We start from the raw sequence: 22,146 nt of genomic DNA, 5'->3' as shown, positions 1-22,146 counted from the left end.
GGGAATAAATTACATGTAATAATAGAAAGTAAAAGCCTTTTTTGCTCAGGCAGTAACTGGACCATCAAACTGTATGATCACTGTATCTCTAATCTGTTCATATGTCATGAATCAACATATTTATGTCAGGAGACAGAGAGTAGAGAGGAGGAGGAGGAGAAGAAGGAGGAGGAGAGGCTGTAAATTCACAGGTGAGGTTCAATATTAATGGGTATTTTAGTCATTAGAATAAAATTACAGAATGCATTAAATTCTAGTATTGTCCTTAGATAGTCACATATACTTTATAAACATGTCAATTACTGAATTTTTTTTCTGGCTATGATCGTTTACTTGTTTGATCAGCTCGACATGACGTGAAATTATGATCGCAAATGCAAAAAAAAAATCTACTCTCAGGAGTGCTGCCTTTGAGCCCTTTTGTGTCCACACCAGTGTCAGAATCCAACCTACTGCCGTGCTGTTAACCTCTAAACCCTAATCCATCTGCTGATCTATGATGTTTAATACCTGCTGATCCATTAATCCTATCAATACATGTCAATAATCGGTGTAAAAAACAGTTTTACATTTTTACTTCAAATATTCATAAGATAAAATGTACAAAAACTTGGAAAATGAGTATAAGACAAGCAAAATACTTGAAAAATAAGGAAAAAATGAACCAAAAAACCCTTGAAATATGGCAGAAAAGTGCCAAAGTTGCACATTTATAGACTAACATGCACACATTTCTGTCTTATGCACACATATATTTTGACCATTTTCTTCCTCCATAGAATCTGCAGATGGAACTAGAGTGGTAGTGATGCTGCGTTACAGGATGAATGAATGTGGGTTAGCTTTACTATCTGATTAGCACTTCGACCTTGGAACCGATCAATAATGTAATAATGTGTTCCGCAGCAGCGCTGGGTTCAATAAGTGTGGAGTACAATATTTACTGTGGACGTTCACAGTGGGAGTGGGTTTGGTTTACATGTGAACGTCTGTTTTCTGTGAGCGTCCGATGAACTAAAGAGGAGAAGAAAGAGAGGAGGATGACAAATGGACACCAGGATGAAGAAGAAGAAAAAAAGAAAAGACAGAAGAAGAAAAAGAAGAAGGAGAAAAAGGTGAAAAAAGACAGAAGAAAAAAGACAGAAGAAAAAAAGAAAAGACAGGAGAGGAAGAAGAAGAAAAAAGGAAAGAGAAGAAAAAGAAGGAGAAAAAGGAGAAAAAAGACAGAAGAAAAAAGAAAAGACAGGAGAGGAAGAAGAAAAAAGGAAAGACAGAAGAAGAAGAAGAAAAAAAGACAGAAGAAGAAAAAAGAAAAGACAGAAGAAGACAGACAAAAAAAGACAGAAGAAGAAAAAAACAGAAGAAAAAAAAGACAGAAGAAGAAGAAAGAAAAGACAGGAGAAAAAGAAGAAAAGAAAAGACAGAAGAAGAAAAAAGAAGAGAGAAGAAAAAAGACAGAAGAAGAAAAAAGAAAAAGAATAGACAGAAGAAGAAGAAGAAAAAAGTCAGAATTCTGGAAAAAAAAAGGTCAGAATTCTGCCTTTTTTCTCAGAAGTCTGCCTTACTGGTTTTACTGGATCCCACTGGTCGGGATGTGGAACCTGGAGTTAAACCGCTTTAACACTCTTGATCGTTAACACCTTCAGTGTAATTTTTGCACTTTGCTAGTTCATCCCATGGGCTGAACTGGAAGCTTTGTAAACCACACAGTGGTGACACACAAATCATTTGTTTTGCTGTTTATAGAGTGACAGTACGACGTTATCATTGGAGCTTCCGGCCCTCAGTGTGATGTCAGAGGAAAATGGCCGCCCTGCTCCTGCAGTGTGGGTGTGGTTTCTGTTCTGTTTGTTGTTTTGGTGTGATTTCCTGCGGTTTCCTGGGTGTAATAGATTACAGTGACAGGTGGATAAGCACACACTCATCATGTAAACTTCAGCTAATGTACGCTGAGCAGGACGGTGTTCAGATATTTAGAGGGCAGGAGCTCCACGGTGCACAGGGGGGCCTTGGATTATTTTTGGGGAGGGACAGAGTGTCCTTGTTTAAAGTAGGGTGCCTCTGAATGCACGCTTCAAGCAGATGAACCCAGATCTGAAAACAAAAAGGACCTGAATGAACCTGTTTGACAACGGCCCCAGAACACAACACTGACTGCAGCAGAACTGGACGCCCTGAACGGGAACGTCAGACTTCTACTCCTCTTTGTGTCATTTGTCACAGGTTTGATCCTTTAGTTGAAGCCACACTGACCCATCTGCCTGTGGGTCACTTCCAAACACACTTTCCTCTCTATTGAACCTTCTGAAGTGGTTTATTACCGTTATCAGAATATTATCCTCTGTATTTAAAACCGACATTACGCACTTGTGTTTTTTCAACATTTTGTAAATATCTGTAGCCATAAATAGGGCTGTGTATCAGCAAGGATCTGGTGATACGATACAAATCCCAATACTAGGATCACGATACGATATATCACAATATATCATGATACTGTTTAAATGCAATTTTTTGTTTCTTTCTTTTTTAAAATGATTATTTCTTTGAAGAATTGAATTCCAGCAGAAATCTGCACAAATACTAAACACATTTTTATTTGATCAGAACAGATCAGATGTTCTATCACCAAATGTTCAAACTGTGTTCAAACTGAAATTCTGTTTTACAGACATTCCAGTTTCAGATCCTGTTCAAATGTTCAGATTCTGTTAGTTCACAACAAACATCAGAACAGGATTTGAGTTCAATCCCAACAAAGGAACCAACATTATTGAATAAAAGAGTGTGAAATAAGAATAAATAAAATATAAACAAAAAAACAAAAATGAACCTCCACAATATCTGCATTTGAATAAATACCTAAAAATATTGATACAATACTTTTTAATATCGATACAGTTAGAACTGCAAATGATTAATTGACTCAAAGTGATCCAAAAAAATCCTTCAACCACAGTTCTCCAGAACCAAAGCTTTGTTTCCTTCACTTCTCTGCTGTTAAACATTGGTTCCACTGTTGTGTTTCACACGGACGCTTATTCTGACGCACAAAGAAACTTCAGTTCAAGAAAACTGCAACAGAATATTTCCCTTCAATCAATTCCAGTCGATGAATCGAATCGTGAATTTTTGCATTCGCTTCAAGCACCTAATGGATTAATCGGTTGCAGCTCTAGATCCAGTATTGTGAAATGAAATATTGTGATAAATTGCAGAACCAATATTTTCTTACAGCCCTATGTGACACCTGTGTTGTGTGCAGCAGCAGCTCAGAGAAAATCTAACCCAGATTCAGACAGAAGAAGGAGGAGAAGAAGGAGGAGCAGAAGGAGAAGAAGAAGGAGGAGAAGAAGGAGAGGAAGAAGAAGGAGAAGAAGGAGGAGAAGAAGAAGAAGAAGAAGAAGAAAAAGAAGAAGGAGGAGAAGAAGGAGGAGGAGAAGAAGGAGGAGAAGAAGAAAAAGAAGAAGGAGGAGGAGAAGAAGGAGGAGAAGAAGAAGAAGAAGAAGAAGAAAAAGAAGAAGGAGGAGGAGAAGAAGGAGGAGAAGAAGGAGGAGGAGAAGAAGACAGGACCGACTCTGCCTCCCTCTCCCTCCCTCTGCCTCCCTCTGCCTCCCCCCCCCCCCCCCCCCCCCCCCCTGTCCCAGATCAGATCAGGGTATTTCCTTGTGGAACTCCAGTGGAACCCTCCCAGGTGAACCTCAGTCACAGATCCAGCTCTGCCTCAGACAGGAGCTTCTTATCGCCTGGATCCAGTCTGATCCGTTCCACAGCTGGGCTGAAGTCACTGCCATGTGACTGATGAGCTCTGTCAGCATTAGGGATGGAACCATTACTGGTAGAACGATAAACGGCAGTAAAACTGCAGACAGTCAGTATTACCGTTTAAATTCTAATTCTCATGATAACTGTGTTTGATTACCGCACTTTTAGGGGAAAAAAACCTACATAAAGATCTGCTTTAATGTCAAATATTTGAGTATAGTTTTAATTTATTACAATTTTAATTTTCTATACCTAATATTTGGAACCAATATTCACTTTTAAAGTCTGTGAAAAGGTTCATTAAGCATCTGTGTGTTATTTATGCAATAAATTATATACATTTATCAAATTGGATTTTATTTTTTTTGTGTGTGTTTTCTGTCCTTTTATGTTTTTATAGTAGGTTAAAGTGAAAAAATAATCGACAGATGAGATAGATGAAGTTGTGCTGAAAAAAACAGATCCCAAACATGGGTATAGTAAACATTTGTTTCTATAGTATATAAAGGCCAAATCAAAAGGACTGAGAAACAGACAGAATAGACTCAGACCACTAAGGGTTAATATTGGAATGTTTCTGACACAGAAGGGACATTCTGCCAATTATTTTATTTTATTTCATTATATTTTATTTATTTATTTATTTATTTTTTAAATACAACTTGGTTAAATTATTTCAGTGTGTGTATCAGTACTTTTGGAACATTTTGAGCACAATTTCAACAATACTGCGATAATAATGATAACAGTGATAATTTTGGTCACAATAACAGTGATATGAATTTTTCATATGGTTCCATCCCTGGTCAACACTATTTATTTAGTAAAGTTTATGAATTTATCTCCCACCATTTGGAAATGAGCAACTGGAACGTTTATTGGAAATTGTTTATGTCACATAGTCTGATAAAGTCATGATAAAATGCAGAGTCTAATAGTGGCTAACAGTAGTGGCTTTTCCATTGGACATCTGTGCAAAACTATACAGATATTTACTAAACGTTGAAAGTACAAAAGTGTGTAATGTCGGTTTTTCCATGAAATCACAAATGCGACGATTTGTTTATTATTGCAAGACAACACAAGAAGTCATTCTATAAACATGATGACGAACGTAAATATAATGTTCATTTACAGATATATTCATTATTATTATTATATATTACCCCTGGATAGATAGATAGATAGATAGATAGATAGATAGATAGATAGATAGATAGATAGATAGATAGATAGATAGATAGATAGATAGATAGATAGATAGATAGATAGATGGGGTCTGTGCTGTCCGAGTGCTTTTCTACTTTTTTCATGGGATGTCCTTTGCAATGGACAGCATTTTTTTAGTAAAACTGTGAAACTTTTGTCCCCTACTGACGACAGAACTGCATTGCTGGGTCTCAGGAGGACATAAATAATAAGTAAAGTTCAAATACTGAGGTGAATTTGTAACGATAGTCCAGAAGGGGTTAACAGCTCTTAGTGTAAGGATGATATATTGTTTTGTTTCAGAAATGTTCCTGAAAATCAGTGATTTCAGCTTGTTCTTGTTTCTAAGTCTTGCTTTTTGTCCATTTGCTCTTCAGTGGAACTGTGGGGTTTCTAAACTAACACCAGAGGAGTCATTGTGGACCAGAATGTAAGCACAGCATCACTGATACACCGTTAAACTAGACCTTAGTGCAGTGGTTTCCAACCTTTTTTAGTCTCCTGACCCCATTTTAACATCACAAATTTCTGGCGACCCCAGACATTCAAAACAGAGACATATTTTTTCTAAAATTCATTTGTTTTTGATCATGTAATAGTTTGTTATACTATGTTGCAAATAAATGTTAATTGTAGATGACATTTATTCTATATAATGTCTATTATTGTAGACAGAGGCAGTAAATCCAGGTGTAGATTAAAGGTCAGGATCTGTCCAGTCAGTCCAGCTGGGATTTACAAGGAGGACAATTAATACTGAACAAACAAGAACTGAAACTATGAATTATGAAAGAGCTGCAGCATCTGAAACTGACCACAGTGAACATTTGACACAGAAACAGAACCACAGACAAACAGAACCACAGACAAGCAGAACCACAGACAAACAGAACCACACACAAACAGAACCACAGACAAACAGAACCACACACAAACAGAACCACAGACAAACAGAACCACAGACAAACAGAACCACACACAAACAGAACCACACACAAACAGAACCACACAGAAACAGAACCACAGACAAGCAGAACCACAGACAAACAGAACCACACACAAACAGAACCACAGACAAACAGAACCACACACAAACAGAACCACACACAAACAGAACCACACACAAACAGAACCACAGACAAACAGAACCACACAGAAACAGAACCACAGACAAGCAGAACCACAGACAAACAGAACCACAGACAAGCAGAACCACAGACAAACAGAACCACACACAAACAGAACCACACACAAACAGAACCACAGACAAACAGAACCACACACAAACAGAACCACACACAAACAGAACCACAGATAAACAGAACCACAGACAAACAGAACCACACAGAAACAGAACCACAGACAAACAGAACCACAGACAAACAGAACCACAGACAAGCAGAACCACACACAAACAGAACCACACACAAACAGAACCACACACAAACAGAACCACACAAACAGAACCACACAAACATAACCACAGACAAACAGAACCACAGACATACAGAACCACAGACAAGCAGAACCACAGACAAACAGAACCACAGACAAACAGAACCACACAAACAGAACCACAGACAAACAGAACCACACAAACAGAACCACAGACAAACAGAACCACAGACAAACAGAACCACACAAACAGAACCACAGACAAACAGAACCACACAAACAGAACCACACAAACAGAACCACAGACAAACAGAACCACACAAACAGAACCACACAAACAGAACCACACACAAACAGAACCACACACAAACAGAACCACAGACAAACAGAACCACACACAAACAGAACCACAGACAAACAGAACCACAGACAAACAGAACCACACAGAAACAGAACCACAGACAAACAGAACCACAGACAAACAGAACCACAGACAAGCAGAACCACAGACAAGCAGAACCACACACAAACAGAACCACACACAAACAGAACCACAGACAAACAGAACCACACAAACAGAACCACAGACAAACAGAACCACACACAAACAGAACCACAGACAAACAGAACCACAGACAAACAGAACCACACAAACAGAACCACAGACAAACAGAACCACAGACAAACAGAACCACACAAACAGAACCACAGACAAACAGAACCACAGACAAACAGAACCACAGACAAACAGAACCACAGACAAGCAGAACCACAGACAAACAGAACCACAGACAAACAGAACCACACAAACAGAACCACACAAACAGAACCACAGACAAACAGAACCACAGACAAACAGAACCACACAAACAGAACCACACAAACAGAACCACAGACAAACAGAACCACAGACAAACAGAACCACAGACAAACAGAACCACACAAACAGAACCACAGACAAACAGAACCACAGACAAGCAGAACCACAGACAAACAGAACCACAGACAAACAGAACCACACAAACAGAACCACAGACAAACAGAACCACAGACAAACAGAACCACACAAACAGAACCACACAAACAGAACCACACACAAACAGAACCACAGACAAACAGAACCACAGGCAAACAGAACCACACACAAACAGAACCACAGACAAACAGAACCACAGACAAACAGAACCACACAGAAACAGAACCACAGACAAACAGAACCACAGACAAACAGAACCACAGACAAGCAGAACCACAGACAAACAGAACCACAGACAAGCAGAACCACAGACAAGCAGAACCACACACAAACAGAACCACACACAAACAGAACCACACAAACAGAACCACACAAACAGAACCACAGACAAACAGAACCACACAAACAGAACCACAGACAAACAGAACCACAGACAAACAGAACCACACAAACAGAACCACAGACAAACAGAACCACAGACAAACAGAACCACACAAACAGAACCACACAAACAGAACCACAGACAAACAGAACCACAGACAAACAGAACCACACAAACAGAACCACACAAACAGAACCACAGACAAACAGAACCACAGACAAGCAGAACCACAGACAAGCAGAACCACAGACAAACAGAACCACAGACAAACAGAACCACAGACAAACAGAACCACACAAACAGAACCACAGACAAACAGAACCACAGACAAACAGAACCACACAAACAGAACCACACAAACAGAACCACAGACAAACAGAACCACAGACAAACAGAACCACACAAACAGAACCACACAAACAGAACCACAGACAAACAGAACCACACAAACAGAACCGCACAAACAGAACCACAGACAAACAGAACCACAGACAAACAGAACCACACAAACAGAACCACAGACAAACAGAACCACACAAACAGAACCACAGACAAACAGAACCACAGACAAACAGAACCACACAAACAGAACCACAGACAAACAGAACCACACAAACAGAACCACAGACAAACAGAACCACAGTGCTGTAGTTTCAGACTCACAGTTTGTCTGCTGTGGATTGGCTCTGTCAACTCAACATATATTTTTTCTTGGTAAGTTTTTTTAATTTTTTTATCAGTTACTAAAACTTTCAGGCGACCCCATGAGGGGTCCCGACCCCAAGGTTGAAAAACTCAGTGTATCTGCAGTTGGACAGGTCCGAGGTCATGTGGTTCCACACATCAGCTGATCGTGCACAGGCGGTGGAGGTAAATCCCAGATGCGTGTTCGTGTTGACACGCTGTTTCCACATGTGCTGATGGAAGCGATCACTACCTGTGATTCACGGGCACCAGATAAACACACAGTGACTCACTGTGGATGGAGTCGTTCAGTGCAATCCCTTCAGCTGGTTTCATCATCATCATCATCATCATCATCAGGCCTTAAGCCCAACACACAGCCGCACATGGAGCCGCTGTGGGTGGATGTTCAGGAGCAGAGTCATCTGCTTCAGGGTGAGGACACAGATGATGGAGGAGCTTACAGAGGCCTGGATTAGACCCACTCTGGCTCTGTCTGTCCTCCGTCACTCTCTTGTCCCTGTGCTGGTTCTCAATGAACACATTTACACTTAGGATATTGGAAAAAAAATGACATTGCAATTTTTTTAACCCTTTGATATGACAGAATATGTGACCTGTCCTGGCAGAGCTCTGCAAGTGCCTTTAGAAGGATTCTGTGGATGTGGGTTATACAGCACAGGTGTGTGTTTTACACACACCCTCTCCTCACTCCACACTCCTCCCCCCTCCCTCCTCCTTCCTCCTTCCTCCCCCCTCCTCCCTCCTCCTCACCTCCCTCCTCCTCCTCCCCTCCCTGTCTTCTTACCCTCTAATCTGCCACTCTTTCTTGTTTTTCTTCTGGACAGGATGTTGGTTTGTATAATCCGGCCCCTCTTTGAACAGGCAGCTCTTTTTTCTTTGGTCAGCTGATTCATCCACAAACAGGTTGTTCCCGGGAAAAGATGGGAGAGGGACAGGAAGTGGTGCAGGAGAGGGAAAAAGAGCCATTAAAGGAGTCTTTTATGTTGTGGTTTGAGCATCAAGGTAAAGCAGGTTATACAGCAGTGTGCATTTAATCCCACTGAGTAGGACACATCAAAAATGGACAAAATATATATCTAACTATATATATATATATATATTTATATAAAAATAGGCACAGAAAGTATTTAGACTTCCTTACATTTTTCACTCGTTATACTGCAGCCTTTTGCTAAAATCATTTCAGTTCATTTTTTTCTCATTAATGTTCACACATTCACCTCATTTTGACAGAAAAATTTAATGAATTGTAGACGTTTTTGTAGATTTATTAAAAAAGAAAAAGTGAAATATCCCATGTCCATCAGTTTTCAGGGGCTTTTTCTCAGTGTTGATTAGATTCACCCTTTGGAGATAATACAGACATGAGTCCTATATGAACGATGGAACCAGTCTGTCATCCCTGGATTTGTGGTACCTGTCCAGTTGTGTCCGGTTGGATGGTGGACATCCATGTTCAGGTCAGGTTGGATGGTGGACGCTGGTGGACATCCATGTTCAGGTCTGTCCACAGAGGCTCCATTGGGTTTCAGTCAGGGCTCTGGCTGGGCCGTTCATCAACAGTCCTCCAGTTGGTCTAAACCACTCCTGGGTTCTTTGAGCTGTGTGCTGAGGGTCATGGTCTTGGTGGAAGGTGAACCTTGGGCCCAGTGTGAGGTCCAGAGCACTCTGCTATAGGTTCTGGTCCAGGATATCTCTGTACTTGTACGTCTTTCCTTCAGTTTCAACCAGTGGTCCTGTCCCTGCAGCTGAACAACACCCCCACAGCATGATGAACTGAAATGCATCCATCCATTTTCTACCACTTATTCAGGGCCGGGTGGAGGAGGCAGCAGTCTAAGCAGGGATCCACCTCAGCTGGTCCCTCTGGATGGGGAGGAGCTCTACTCTGAGCTCCTCCCCCTTTCTCTAACGGTGCGCCCAGCCACCCTACGGAGGAACCTCATTTAGACCACTAGTATCCAGGATCTTGTCCTTTTTGGAAACGACCCAAAGCTCATGACCGTAGGTGAGAGTAGGAACGTAGATGAACTGAAAGGATTTTAGCAAATGGCTGCAACAGAACGAAGACTAAACTGTTTCAGGGGGTCTGAAAACGTTCTGTACCCACTGTATACATGACAGGAACTGTCCTGTTCAGTTTCACCTCAGTTCCCTCACATCCAACAGGTGTAGAGTCATACACACTGAGTGGGTTTGAATCCACTGTGGACCTGAGAGAGAGAGAGAGAGAGAGAGAGAGAGAGAGAGAGAGAGAGAGAGAGAGAGAGAGAGAGAGAGAGAGAGAGAGAGAGAGAGAGAGAGAGAGAGAGAGAGAGAGAGAGAGAGAGAGAGAGAGAGAGAGAGAGAGAGAGAGAGAGAGAGAGAGAGAGAGAGAGAGAGAGAGAGAGAGAGAGAGAGAGAGAGAGAGAGAGAGAGAGAGAGAGAGAGAGAGAGAAATCAATGAGCATCGACATGCAACACTGCAACAAGACTGTTACTGCCCAGAGAGAGAGAGAGATGGAGGGAGAGGGAGGGGAGGAGACAGAGATGGAGAGAAAGAGAGAGGGGAGGGAGGGAAAGAGGGAGAGAGAGAGGGAGGAAGAGACAGAGAGACAGAGAAAGAGAAAGGGAGAGGGGGGGGGGGGGAGAGGAGGGAGAGAGAGTGAGAGGCTATTGAACATGAGCCCTTTGGAAGACAGAGAAGAACAGATGAATAGGAAGAAAGAGACGAAGGTGAGAAGAGGGTTGTATTTGAAAAGAAAAAGAGACGATCCATTTGATAAAAACAGAAAGAAAGAAAACAGGGGGGGGGGCATGAGGTAGATGAAAAGGGGACTGTGATAAAGAAGGAAGGAGCAATAAAGGCCGAGGTGAAAACAGGGAGAAAGAAAAAGAAAACAGGGTCAGGAGCGATGTGAAAATAGGAGGAGTTAATGGAGACGAGGACAGGCCGAAGCCGATCTGTGGAGTATGTGAGCGTCTGGAACAGGTTCAAACCAAACAGGAGCCGTCTGTAAGCGCATGAACGCCTCATTATACTGTAGCTTTATAATAACTGTCCTCCCATAGACACCGCATGAGCCATCCCATAATACACAGTGTGTCAGAGCATCCATGCTGCTGTTGGTGTTTGTGGCTCAGGTGTCTGTGTTCTAATGAGACCTGTCACCCAGAACAAACACACAACAGGACACACAAACACACATGAATGGAGCTGCGTTTAATGTCTGTGGGTTTAATGGACTCCCAGTAAAAGCTTCATATGAATAAATACAATCTGAGCCGGTTTTTCTGGAATCACACACAGCAGCGTTGGGAAGCTTTTATTATATTATAGGTACTTTGTAAAATGTAATATAATGCAACTATTTTAACAAGCTTCATGTAACAAATTGTTCACCTCATTGCATATATGCCTAAGTCATATTTTTGGCCAAATTGTAATATCTGCGTAACTTTACTCTCCTAACACTGATGCTTCATTTTATGCAGATTTCACAATTTGGACAAAAATATGACTGAGGCAAATATATTATGAGGATAGTGAAAATGTTCTGGTAATGTCTACTGCCACAGTACTGTGGCATGAAATATCAGTTTGTCTTCTATAGGGCTGTGTATCAGCAAGAATCTGGAGATACGATACAAATCACAACACTAGGATCACGATACAATATATCATGACACATCATGATACTGTTAAAAAGGAAATTTTTTTGTTTGTTTCTTTTTATTTTTTAAATGATTATGATTTTTTAAATGATATACACAAATACTAAACACATTTTTATTTGATCCCAACAGGATCTAATGTTATATCACCAAATGTTCCTGTGTTCAAACTGAAATTCTGTTTTACAGACATTCCAGTTTCAGATCCTGTTCAAATGTTCAGATTCTATTAGTTCACAACTAACGTCAGAGCAGGATTTGAGTTCAGTCCCAACAAAGGAACGAACATTATTGAATAAAAGAGTGTTAAATGATAACAAATATAATATAAACAAGAAAGAAAAACAAAAAAACAAAAATGAACCTCCACAATATCTGCATTTGAATAAATACCTAAAAATATCGATACAGTACTTTTTAATATCGATACAGTATTGTGAAATGAAATATCGCGATATATTTTAGAACTGATATTTTCTTACAGCCCTAGTCTTTTACCACAGAGCCAGTCAAATGTTATCATTTGTCCCAGAGCCAATCACAGATCCTGTTCCATGAACTCATTTTCCTCTTGTTGCCTCAGTACTGTGGTCATATATGCAGTATACTTCAGTTCATTCTGTTCTGTTGTGTATTTTTACTACTACAGTACTGTGGTCATATATGCAGTATACTTCAGTTCATTCTGTTCTGTTGTGTATTTTTACTACTACAGTACTGTGGTCATATATGCAGTATACTTCAGTTCATTCTGTTGTGTATTTTTACTACTACAGTACTGTGGTCATATATGCAGTATACTTCAGTTCATTCTGTTGTGTATTTTTACTACTACAGTACTGTGGCAACTGATAGAAGAAGTCACTAATTAGTGACAGTATATAGTATAGAATAGGAATTATTGTTGTAAATACTCACTATGTTGTTTTATGGTGTTGTTTGCTCTGGAGGCTGGAGAAGGTGGGCGGAGCTACATGTTAGATGTGTCATGTGACTTCTCAGTTCTGTGTCAGTTCAGTGTATTAAGTGCTGTGGTCCGAATTCTGCACTCTGAACGTTGTCCGATTTGTGTGTGATTTATATCAGTGTTGGATTTACCTACCAGCGGCGTGCCCCCCTGTCCCACCCCCATTGGAAAATCTTCAAAACAAACAAACAAACAAAACCCCTTCTTCAACCAGGATTTGAACCGGAGTCTGTTTCATTGTAAATCCGATACATTACCAACTGAGTTTAATTTCTGCTGTTCCTGAATCGGACCTAATTACTATCTGATTACTTTGGTACTTTTCAGGATGTAACAAGTTACCAGTGTGAACATGACATAACGAGGGTGCTGATTGGCTCTGTGGTAACAGACAAACCCATATTTGGTGCCACAGTACTGTGTTAGTCACCACTTTGAAATGTTTTATCCAGCTGAAACCTCCTATAATCCTAAATGTAAACCCACTCCGTACAGTAATCGATAATTATCTGTATTTCTTAAGGGAAAATGGGTCCATTTCCAGCCTCACCACGCCTCTGTGCGGTCAGCTGTTATATTCATAGATTCATACACATAAGCTTTTACCCAAAATATTTTGTTATTGAGTTACGTAACATCGTTATGTGTCACTTACCAACAGTCAGACGTCATCGTCCCAAGTGGTTTTCTGTTTGAACGTTAATAGGTTAAGTGGTCGATCTAACCCACCCACCAGTGAGACTGAGACAGTCAATGTTTGTTTGTATGTGTCAGATATATGATGAAATTCAGATGTTCAGAAAATGAATGAATGAATAATGATTCATCCATTAATATAGTGTCCATTTTCTAATATATTTATTGCCCCTTGCAGAAAATATATGACCTAGCAGATTTATGTTGTAGGCTGTTATGGATTGTAATTAGGGATGCACCGATACTACTGTTTTCCAGATCGAGTACAAGTACAAGTACTTACCAAGGTTCTAATAGTTTTAGATTTTTCATTATAGTTTAGTTTTATTTAGTTTTAACTTTTTTTTTCACTAATTCAGTTCGTTTTAATTTGTTTTTAGAGCAGGTTTGCTAGTTTTTATTAGTTTTCATTTTTTTCTAAATGCTTAGTTTTAGTTTAGTTATAGTTTAGTCGTCTCTTTTCTCTTCTTCTCTGTCGTCGTATTCAAATAAATCCCAGACAGGACTCTGCTGCTTTCTCCCAACTTTAGTCTCCATGTTTCCAGGTAGAGTGGGGACCAGAAGACGACTGGAAACCACAAGTGAACACAAGTGACGGAGCAAAAAGTGTCGTATGGAGACAGCACAGAAAATTGTTAGAGCGAAATAAATCGATTTCGTATCAATCCGACGTTGACAAAGACGAAAACAAAGGGAATTTTATTCATAATTTTTATCTGGTTTAGTTAGTTTTGTGAACACACAATACAGTTGGAGTTAGTTATCGTTTTTTTCTTTTAATTCTAGTTTTTATTTATTTCAGTTAATGAAAATGTTTTTACAATTCTAGTTTTCGTCATTTAGTTTTTGTTAACGATAATAACCTTGCTAGTGACCGACCTATTGACGTGCGGAGATGTGAGACTACTACAACATCCACCGATCTCTATTTCTAAGAGTTACCTGCACAGGTGTAAGTTGCGGTGGATCATGAACCTGCTTTAATGTTACATGAGAAACTCTTCAACTGAGTGAGCTGAGTGTCATTTTCAGCAAATACTCACTTTCAGCCACTGGCAAGACTTATATCCCAGAAAATAAGAAAAGAAAAGTGACAATCCAAGCCTTTTCCAGTTGAATGGTTGTGGATGTTGGGCAGTGAAGGTTGGTGCCAAGTTTTTATCAGGATGAAAACCTTGAAATGTACCATCCTGTTTTCAGCGGGGTCGACTTAAAGCCCTTGGAAATAATTGAGAACAAACTGGCATGAAGTTGCATCCAAACACGACTACGCTTAGACTTTTCTTCCAGGACACGTTCCAACAAACTTCAGTGTCCAGTATGAAGTTAATGGAGGTGACGTGTTCTTGGGGTTCTGATGTGCGATGAATTCACCCACGTATCAACCCAAAATACTCTCATATCATTGAAAAACTGATCCACTGTGGTGAACTGTAGGCCCTTTTACTGTTCCAAAGGTCGAACATTTTCTTTCCTTTGTACCTTTAGTATTTTGGAGGATGTTTGTTCTGTTCTTCTCCTTATCTCCTTCCAAGCTTTTTCATTTTCTTCGAGGAATTCGTTTCGGACACTTCAGCAACTAGTTCTGTCTGATGCCACTTTTCTGGTCTTGTTTGTGCAGTTTTTAACGTTTGCTTTTTGTCTGTCCTTTGTGTGTCCTTGTGTTCAGGACGGCTCATGCACAGGGGAAAGCTGAGGCGGCGGTCGGAGCGGCGCAGAAAGCCCAGGAGGAGAGTCGCATGGCCAGGGTCACCGCCAAGCAGTTCTCCCCTTCCTTCCAGCATCCAGGAAACGGTAAAGACACACTAAAGCCCCATCCCAATTCAACACTTGGCCCCTCCCCTTAGCCCTACCCCTCCGTTTTGCATGTTCATATGAAGGGGTAGGGGTGTCCCGATTCTCAATGAGTCGGAGGGGAGGGGCTAAGGGGGGGTGGGGTGGGATTTTTTGTTTGTTCGTCTACCTGTTAGCAAGGTAACTCAAAAGGTTTTGGACGGATTTGGATGAAATTTTTAGGAAATGTTGATACTGACACAAGGAACAAATGATAAAGTTTTGGTGGTGATGGGGGGGGGGGGGGGGGGTTTGATGAAATTTTAAGGAAATGTTGATACTGGTACAAGGAACAAATGGTTAAATTTCAGTGGTGTTGGGGGGGTGATCTGCCTTGGCGGAGGTCTGTGCTCTCCAAGTACTTTTCTAGTTTACTGTTATTTTTTGCATATTAAAAATTTGGAGTTGTTAATATTTCTAGGCTATTATGCTGTTATTTGACTGGAGATCCAATTGGGCTGAATGTGGAACCTGAAAGTAAATGAGTTTGACTTCCCTGCTTTAGAGGATTCACCACCAAAACGCATAAACAACATGATGACGCATTTGACGTGATGACGATGCGGAACTGTTTTACGTAATCATTACGCAAGTAGGCTAATGATTCCAAGGAACTGAACTGAACTACAGGGAACCTGGTTCTTGGTTCCCATCCCCACTGAGCAGTAAGGCTGTGTATCGGCAAGAATCTGGCGATACGATACAAATCACAATACTAGGATCATGATACGATATATCATGATACTGTTAAAAAGGCCATTTTTTGTTTCTTTCTTTTTTTTTTAATTAATGTGATTATTTCCTTGAAGAATTGAATTAAACCAGAAATATGCACAAATACTAAACACATTTTTATTTGATCAGAACCAAGGTTATTATCATTAATGAAAACTAACAAAATGATGAACCAGAATTGAAAAAACATTTTCATTAACTGAAATAAATAAAAATTATAATTAAAAGAAAAAATGATTACTAACTGAAACTGTATTGTGTGTTTACAAAACTAACTAAAACATATTCAAATTATGGATAAAATTCCCTTTTTTTTCGTCTTTATCAATGTCGGATTGATATGAAATCAATTTATTTCACTCTAGCAATTTTAGCTAGCGGCACCATACGACACTTTTTGGTCCGTCACTTGTGTTCACTTGTGGTTTCCAGTCGTCTTCTGGTCCCCACTCTACCTGGAAACATGGAGACGAAAGTTGGGAGAAAGCAGCAGAGTCCTGTCTGGGATTTATTTGAATACGACGACAGAGAAGAAGAGAAAAGAGATGACTGAACTACAACTAAACTAAAACTAAGCATTCAGAAAAAAACGAAAACTAATAAAAGCTAGCAAACCTGCTCTAAAAACGAATAAAAACGAACTGAATTAGAGAAAAAAAAGTCAAAATTAAATAAAACTAAACTATAATGGAAAAATCCAAAACTATTAGAACTTTGATCAGAACAGGATCTAATGCTATATCACAAAATGTTCCTGTGTTCAAACTGAAATTCTGTTTTACAGACATTCCAGTTTCAGATCCTGTTCAAATGTTCAGATTCTATTAGTTCAGAACTAACATCAGAACAGGATTTGAGTTCAATCCCAATTAAGGAACTAACATTATTGAATAAAAGTGTTAAAGAATAATAAATAAAATATAAACAAAAAAGAAAAACAAAAAACTAGTGCTGGGCAGCGATTAAAATTTTTAATCACAATTAATCGTGTGGAGTTCTGCTATTAATCATGATTAATCGCATAGCTATGGGGGGGGGGGGGGGTTGCTGGCATCAACAGCAACAGTGTATATTTCCTTTCAGTGATGTTTCAGACTGAAGTACTCCGCTGATAAAAATAGTTGCACCTGTCAGTGCTTCCAAACACCTGTGTCCCCCCCCCCCCCACCATCTGAAGACATTTAAAATGAAAACGTCCATGGAACAGACCGCTACTGTTACACATGTTTATGTCCACACCAGTTTATTTCTGGTTGTGAGTGATTGACAGGAGTCTTAAGCCCACCCCAAATGCTGTCATTGGTTGAAACACATGATGACACCGATTGTCAAACCAACCCTGATCCACATCCCCCTGTTCCTGTGAGCCATGGTTTACCTACGAGTGTTCACACAGCCAGAGCAACGGACTGAAAAAAGAATATGTGATGTTCAGTTGTTCAAAGTAAACAAAGGGGGCCCTCTAGTGGTCAGAATAAGTGTCACTAATGTATGTTTTGTCCTTGCGGTGTTCCCGTAGTCAGTTCAGACATAAGAAGGAACTAACAGACACATTTCTTTCCCTCTGTTTGTATGGCCCCAAAAACGTTTGCCTGTGAGTATTTTATGTTCAGTTGTTGTCAGAATGAATAGTATCAAATATCTCTGATGTGAACCTTTGTTTCTGGATAAAAAGACGTTGTAAATCTGTAAATGCTAATCGTTAGTGTGTCTATGGATTTTCCCATTCAAGTTAGCATCGAGCTAGCGATCTTTTCCCATTCATTTAAATGCATAATGCCATGTAAATGTACTAAGGCAGTGAACAGAACTCAGACATATTTAGTTTGTATGTGTCAGTTTTACAGTGAGTCTACAGGAACAGATTTGGACATAAGTTTTGGGCGTCAGTCTTTTCTTGGTAAACCTGTTGTCTATCTGCCGAGCTAATGCTACATGCACACAAGCAGAAGAATAGGAGTCAGAATAAAACAGCATTAACGGGAGATTAAAAAAAATTGTCGGTGTTATTTAATGAATGCGTTAATGCAGTAATAGCGAATTAACTTGCCCAGCCCTAAAAAAACAAAAAATGAACCTCCACAATATCTGCATTTGAATAAATACCTAAAAATATCCATACAGTACTTTTTAATATCAATACAATATTGTGAAATGAAATATCGCAATACATTACAGAACTGATATTTTCTTAACAGTCACATTCCACATACATGAACAGAATAGAACTGTTGTGCATCTGGGGTGGGTTTGTGGGCTGGTTCTAAAGGTCACCATTGACCTCCGTCCAGTTTTGTATCGCAGCCTCTGTCAGTCACACCTGTACAGCACTGCAGGACGCTGACACACACACACACACACACACACGCACACAGATACCTGAGAACACACTGATGGTTCTTTTCTCGGACTCTGTTTCTCACAAAGCTGTTACTGTTAAGAAGACGTCTACGTCGACACACATCAGCGCTGACATTCTGCAACATGTGTACGGGATGCGTTGGTCATTTCAGCACGACTTGCAGGAAGTCGTCTGTTGGAAGTCTGTGTGGTTTCGGTCCAACCTGTGATCTTCAAAGTGTCCTCATTGTATGTGATAGAAGCCGTGACTTTAAACCTCTAAAGGTGACTTAATCCCCATGAACCCCCGTGTTCAAAGCGTGGTATAATATGTGGTTTGAGTGACAGGTTAGTGCTGTCCGTGCTGTGTGCAGATTTGGAGCTCTGGTGCGTTGAATAAAACATATTTTCATGACAGACAGCTCTATTGTATCTGTGTGTAAGGTCACTGGGTTGGACAGGATTCTGTTACAAATGTTTCATACAGTTTATAGTTACTCACATAATCCATCTGTAGGTACTAGGTTTAATTCAGCTTTGGGTTATATAGTCCAGGGGTGTCAAACATGCGGTCCGGGGGCCAAAACCAGCCCGCCAAAGGATCCAGTCCGGCGAATCCGGCGAAATGCAACAATTACTCTGAAGATATTAACAATTAATTAGGGATACCGATCTGGCATTTTTTAGGAGATTGGATCGCATTGAATTTAGTCAAGAGATCGGGCTGATCCAGGTGGGACAAACATCCTGCCCCCTCAAATGAAAGTTTGTGGAGGTAGGGAAAAGCTGCACAACAGCGGGAGGCTTGTGCCGTATTTCCACTACGTGGAACCGGCTCGACTCGACTCAACTCTGGTGCCAGGTCCTATTCCTGGAGACCGTTTCCATTACAGGATACTACCGACTTTACAGTATCTGGTCGTCATAGCGATGTGGTACGTTACTTCTGTGTCGTCTGCTCAGAGTTGCTGATAAACTCGCTCATTGCATGTTCTCTCGTCAAACTCAAGCTGAATTTTTACGTCTGAACTTCTTGGACAAACCATGGTGTAGTTTTACAGACTGTCCTCATGTGGATTCACCTACTGACAGATTTACTGTAAACTTCTGCATCTGTTTTTTGTAAAAGGGCGGGGCACAGAGACGACTCTGACCAATCAGTGGTCTGCAGTGTTTGCACGTTACCTTTTAGTATCTGGTGCCCAGTCCTGGAACCTCAGTGGAGGTGAGACCAAAAAACTAGTACCAGGTACCAGATTCCAGGTCCTTTTCATAATGGAAACGCAAAAAGGCCGAGTCAAGTCGAGTCGAGTCGAGTCGATACCACGTAGTGGAAACGCAGCATTAGAGGAACTAGTAAAACGTCTGAGTTTCACTTTCATTCTGCGCTTGTTCTCGTTCTGAGGTCCAGTTGTGATGTGCGAGTCCACTACATGGTATCGACTTGACTCAACTCGGCCTTTTTGCATTTCCATCTGGTACCTGGTACTAGTTTTTTGGTCTCACCTCCACCGAGGTTCCAGGACTGGGGACCAGATACTAAAAGGTGACACTGTGTAAACACTGCAGACCACTGATTGGTCAGAGTCGTCTCTGTGACCCGCCCTTTTACAAAAAACAGATGCGTAAATTTACAGTAAATCTGTCGGTGGGTTAATCCACATGACATTCACACTACGATACATTCACAGTTAATCCTGTTTTCGTCTTTGCTGTTCTCATCTCTTTTATTGTGTTGTGTTGTTTTCTGTTTTATTCTGCTGGTGCGTCCTTCTGCTTTGTCTGTCAAAGCACTTTGTAAACTCAGTTTTTAAAGGTGCTACATAAATAAAGTTATTATTATTATTATTATTATTATTATTATTATTATTATTATTATTATTATTATTATTATTATTATTATTATATTCAAAACTACACAGTTAAACACAGTAAAAATAATATGGGTGTAATACCAGAATGCTTTACCAAATTTACCCATGTAGTGCACATGTGCAAAAACACAGGAAGTACAAAAATAATACGGGGGTAAAAATTGTACACAACACCAGATCTGGACCCTTTTAGCCCCTGAGCCGTATGTTTGACACCCCTGATGGAAACACTACCTTCTCTTCTTCTTCTTCTCCTCTCTAAACATCTGCTCTTTCCATTTTCAGGTATGGAGGTGCAGCGTCCAAAACGTCAGGTGTCCAGCGAGATGGAAGGGGAGGGGTTGTCGAGTAGCGCCGGCACCGCCGACAGCCCCGATATCTACGTGAAGAGCGGAGCCTCCGACGACCCCTCCAACGACGCTGCCACACCTGACCTCAGTCCTCCTTCCTCCTCGCCCCCCCACACTCCACCTCCGCCCACCAGGCCGTCCCAGCGCAGCAAGAGCGCCCGCTTCCACCGGCAGAGTGCTGTGGACCACGGGGACCGGGGGAAGGAGGGCGGAGACAGGGGTGAGAAAGGGGGAGGAGGAGGCCAGACGGAAATCCAGGTGTTGATGGAGGGAGGCGGCGGGGGAGGCGAAGGCGTAGGAGGAGGAGGGGGGAAGGCTGAGTACCCGCGGGCCAACAGCTGGAGCGAGGACAAGCGGAAAGGGACGCTGTCGAAAGGAGGGGGCGGGGTCAGCGGACGAGGGGTGAGCCGGACCAACGGACACAAACACAGCTCCTCCAATCATAAGTCCCGGGAGCACGGCTCGTCCAATCACAGACAAGCCAGGCAGGAACGGTGGACAGAGTCGTCCTCGTCCGCCTCTTGGACGTCCGGGCACAGGGGCGTTCACGGTAAGGGGGGGCGGCTCCTCGAGCAGGACGAGGAGAAAATTAGCAACTACGAGATGGAGATGAAGCCTTTACAACCTAGAGACTCCACTACCCATAAACCCCATGGGCACGGGGAGGAGCGGCACGGGCACGGACACGGGCACGGGGAGGGGCGCTCACATGTGGTGCAGAGACAGAGGCATAAGAACCGCGAAGGGAGGGAGGGGAAAGAGGGGCGGGAAGGGGGGAAAGAGGCGGGGCATAAGCCGGACGGCGGACGATCGGGGGACAAGATGGATTCACGGCCGCTCCGTCGGGACCTGACCCTGTCGCCCCCGCTCAAGTCCACCCCCATCCCATCAGAGCAGCAGGACCACAGCCTGACGCAGAGCAAAGGCAACTCGGTAAGACTTGAACCGCACGCACAAACAGGGCTTTGGGTGGAGGTGGTACGGTGTGGGTGGAACCAAAGGACCACAGAGCAGGTGAGAAGGAAGAGCTAAAGTATCTGAATTATTTAGGGTTAGGGTTACCCCCTTCATCTGAACCGTAAAATAAATGAACTTAAACATTAACAGAAAGTAAAATGCATTCAGTTTGAGTATGTTTTTATCCAAATGTGTCCTTATCGATCCAGACTTAAACTAAATCCACTTTACTTTCTTACTAACCCAGCTGTGGACCACGCCTTTAAACTGGATTTTCTTCTTCACTTTAAACACAAACATGTGTT

General features: G+C 41.3%; 1 protein-coding gene across 1 annotated transcript in view; it reads left to right on the top strand.

Annotated features, from left to right (window-relative positions):
* Positions 1-22,146, top strand: part of jph3b (junctophilin 3b) — a 79,977-nt gene that overhangs the window by 44,106 nt on the left and 13,725 nt on the right. The window contains exons 4-5 of the mRNA XM_030136482.1: positions 15,422-15,546; positions 20,820-21,817. Of these exons, the coding sequence (XP_029992342.1) occupies positions 15,422-15,546; positions 20,820-21,817 (1,123 nt within the window). The remainder of the gene's footprint in view (positions 1-15,421; positions 15,547-20,819; positions 21,818-22,146) is intronic.

The sequence above is a fragment of the Sphaeramia orbicularis genome, chromosome 6 (genome assembly GCF_902148855.1).
Source record: "Sphaeramia orbicularis chromosome 6, fSphaOr1.1, whole genome shotgun sequence".
NCBI classification, from domain to species: Eukaryota; Metazoa; Chordata; class Actinopteri; order Kurtiformes; family Apogonidae; genus Sphaeramia; species Sphaeramia orbicularis.
Note: the sequence above shows the minus strand (reverse complement) of the source record. Positions and strands in the feature narration are given on the sequence as shown.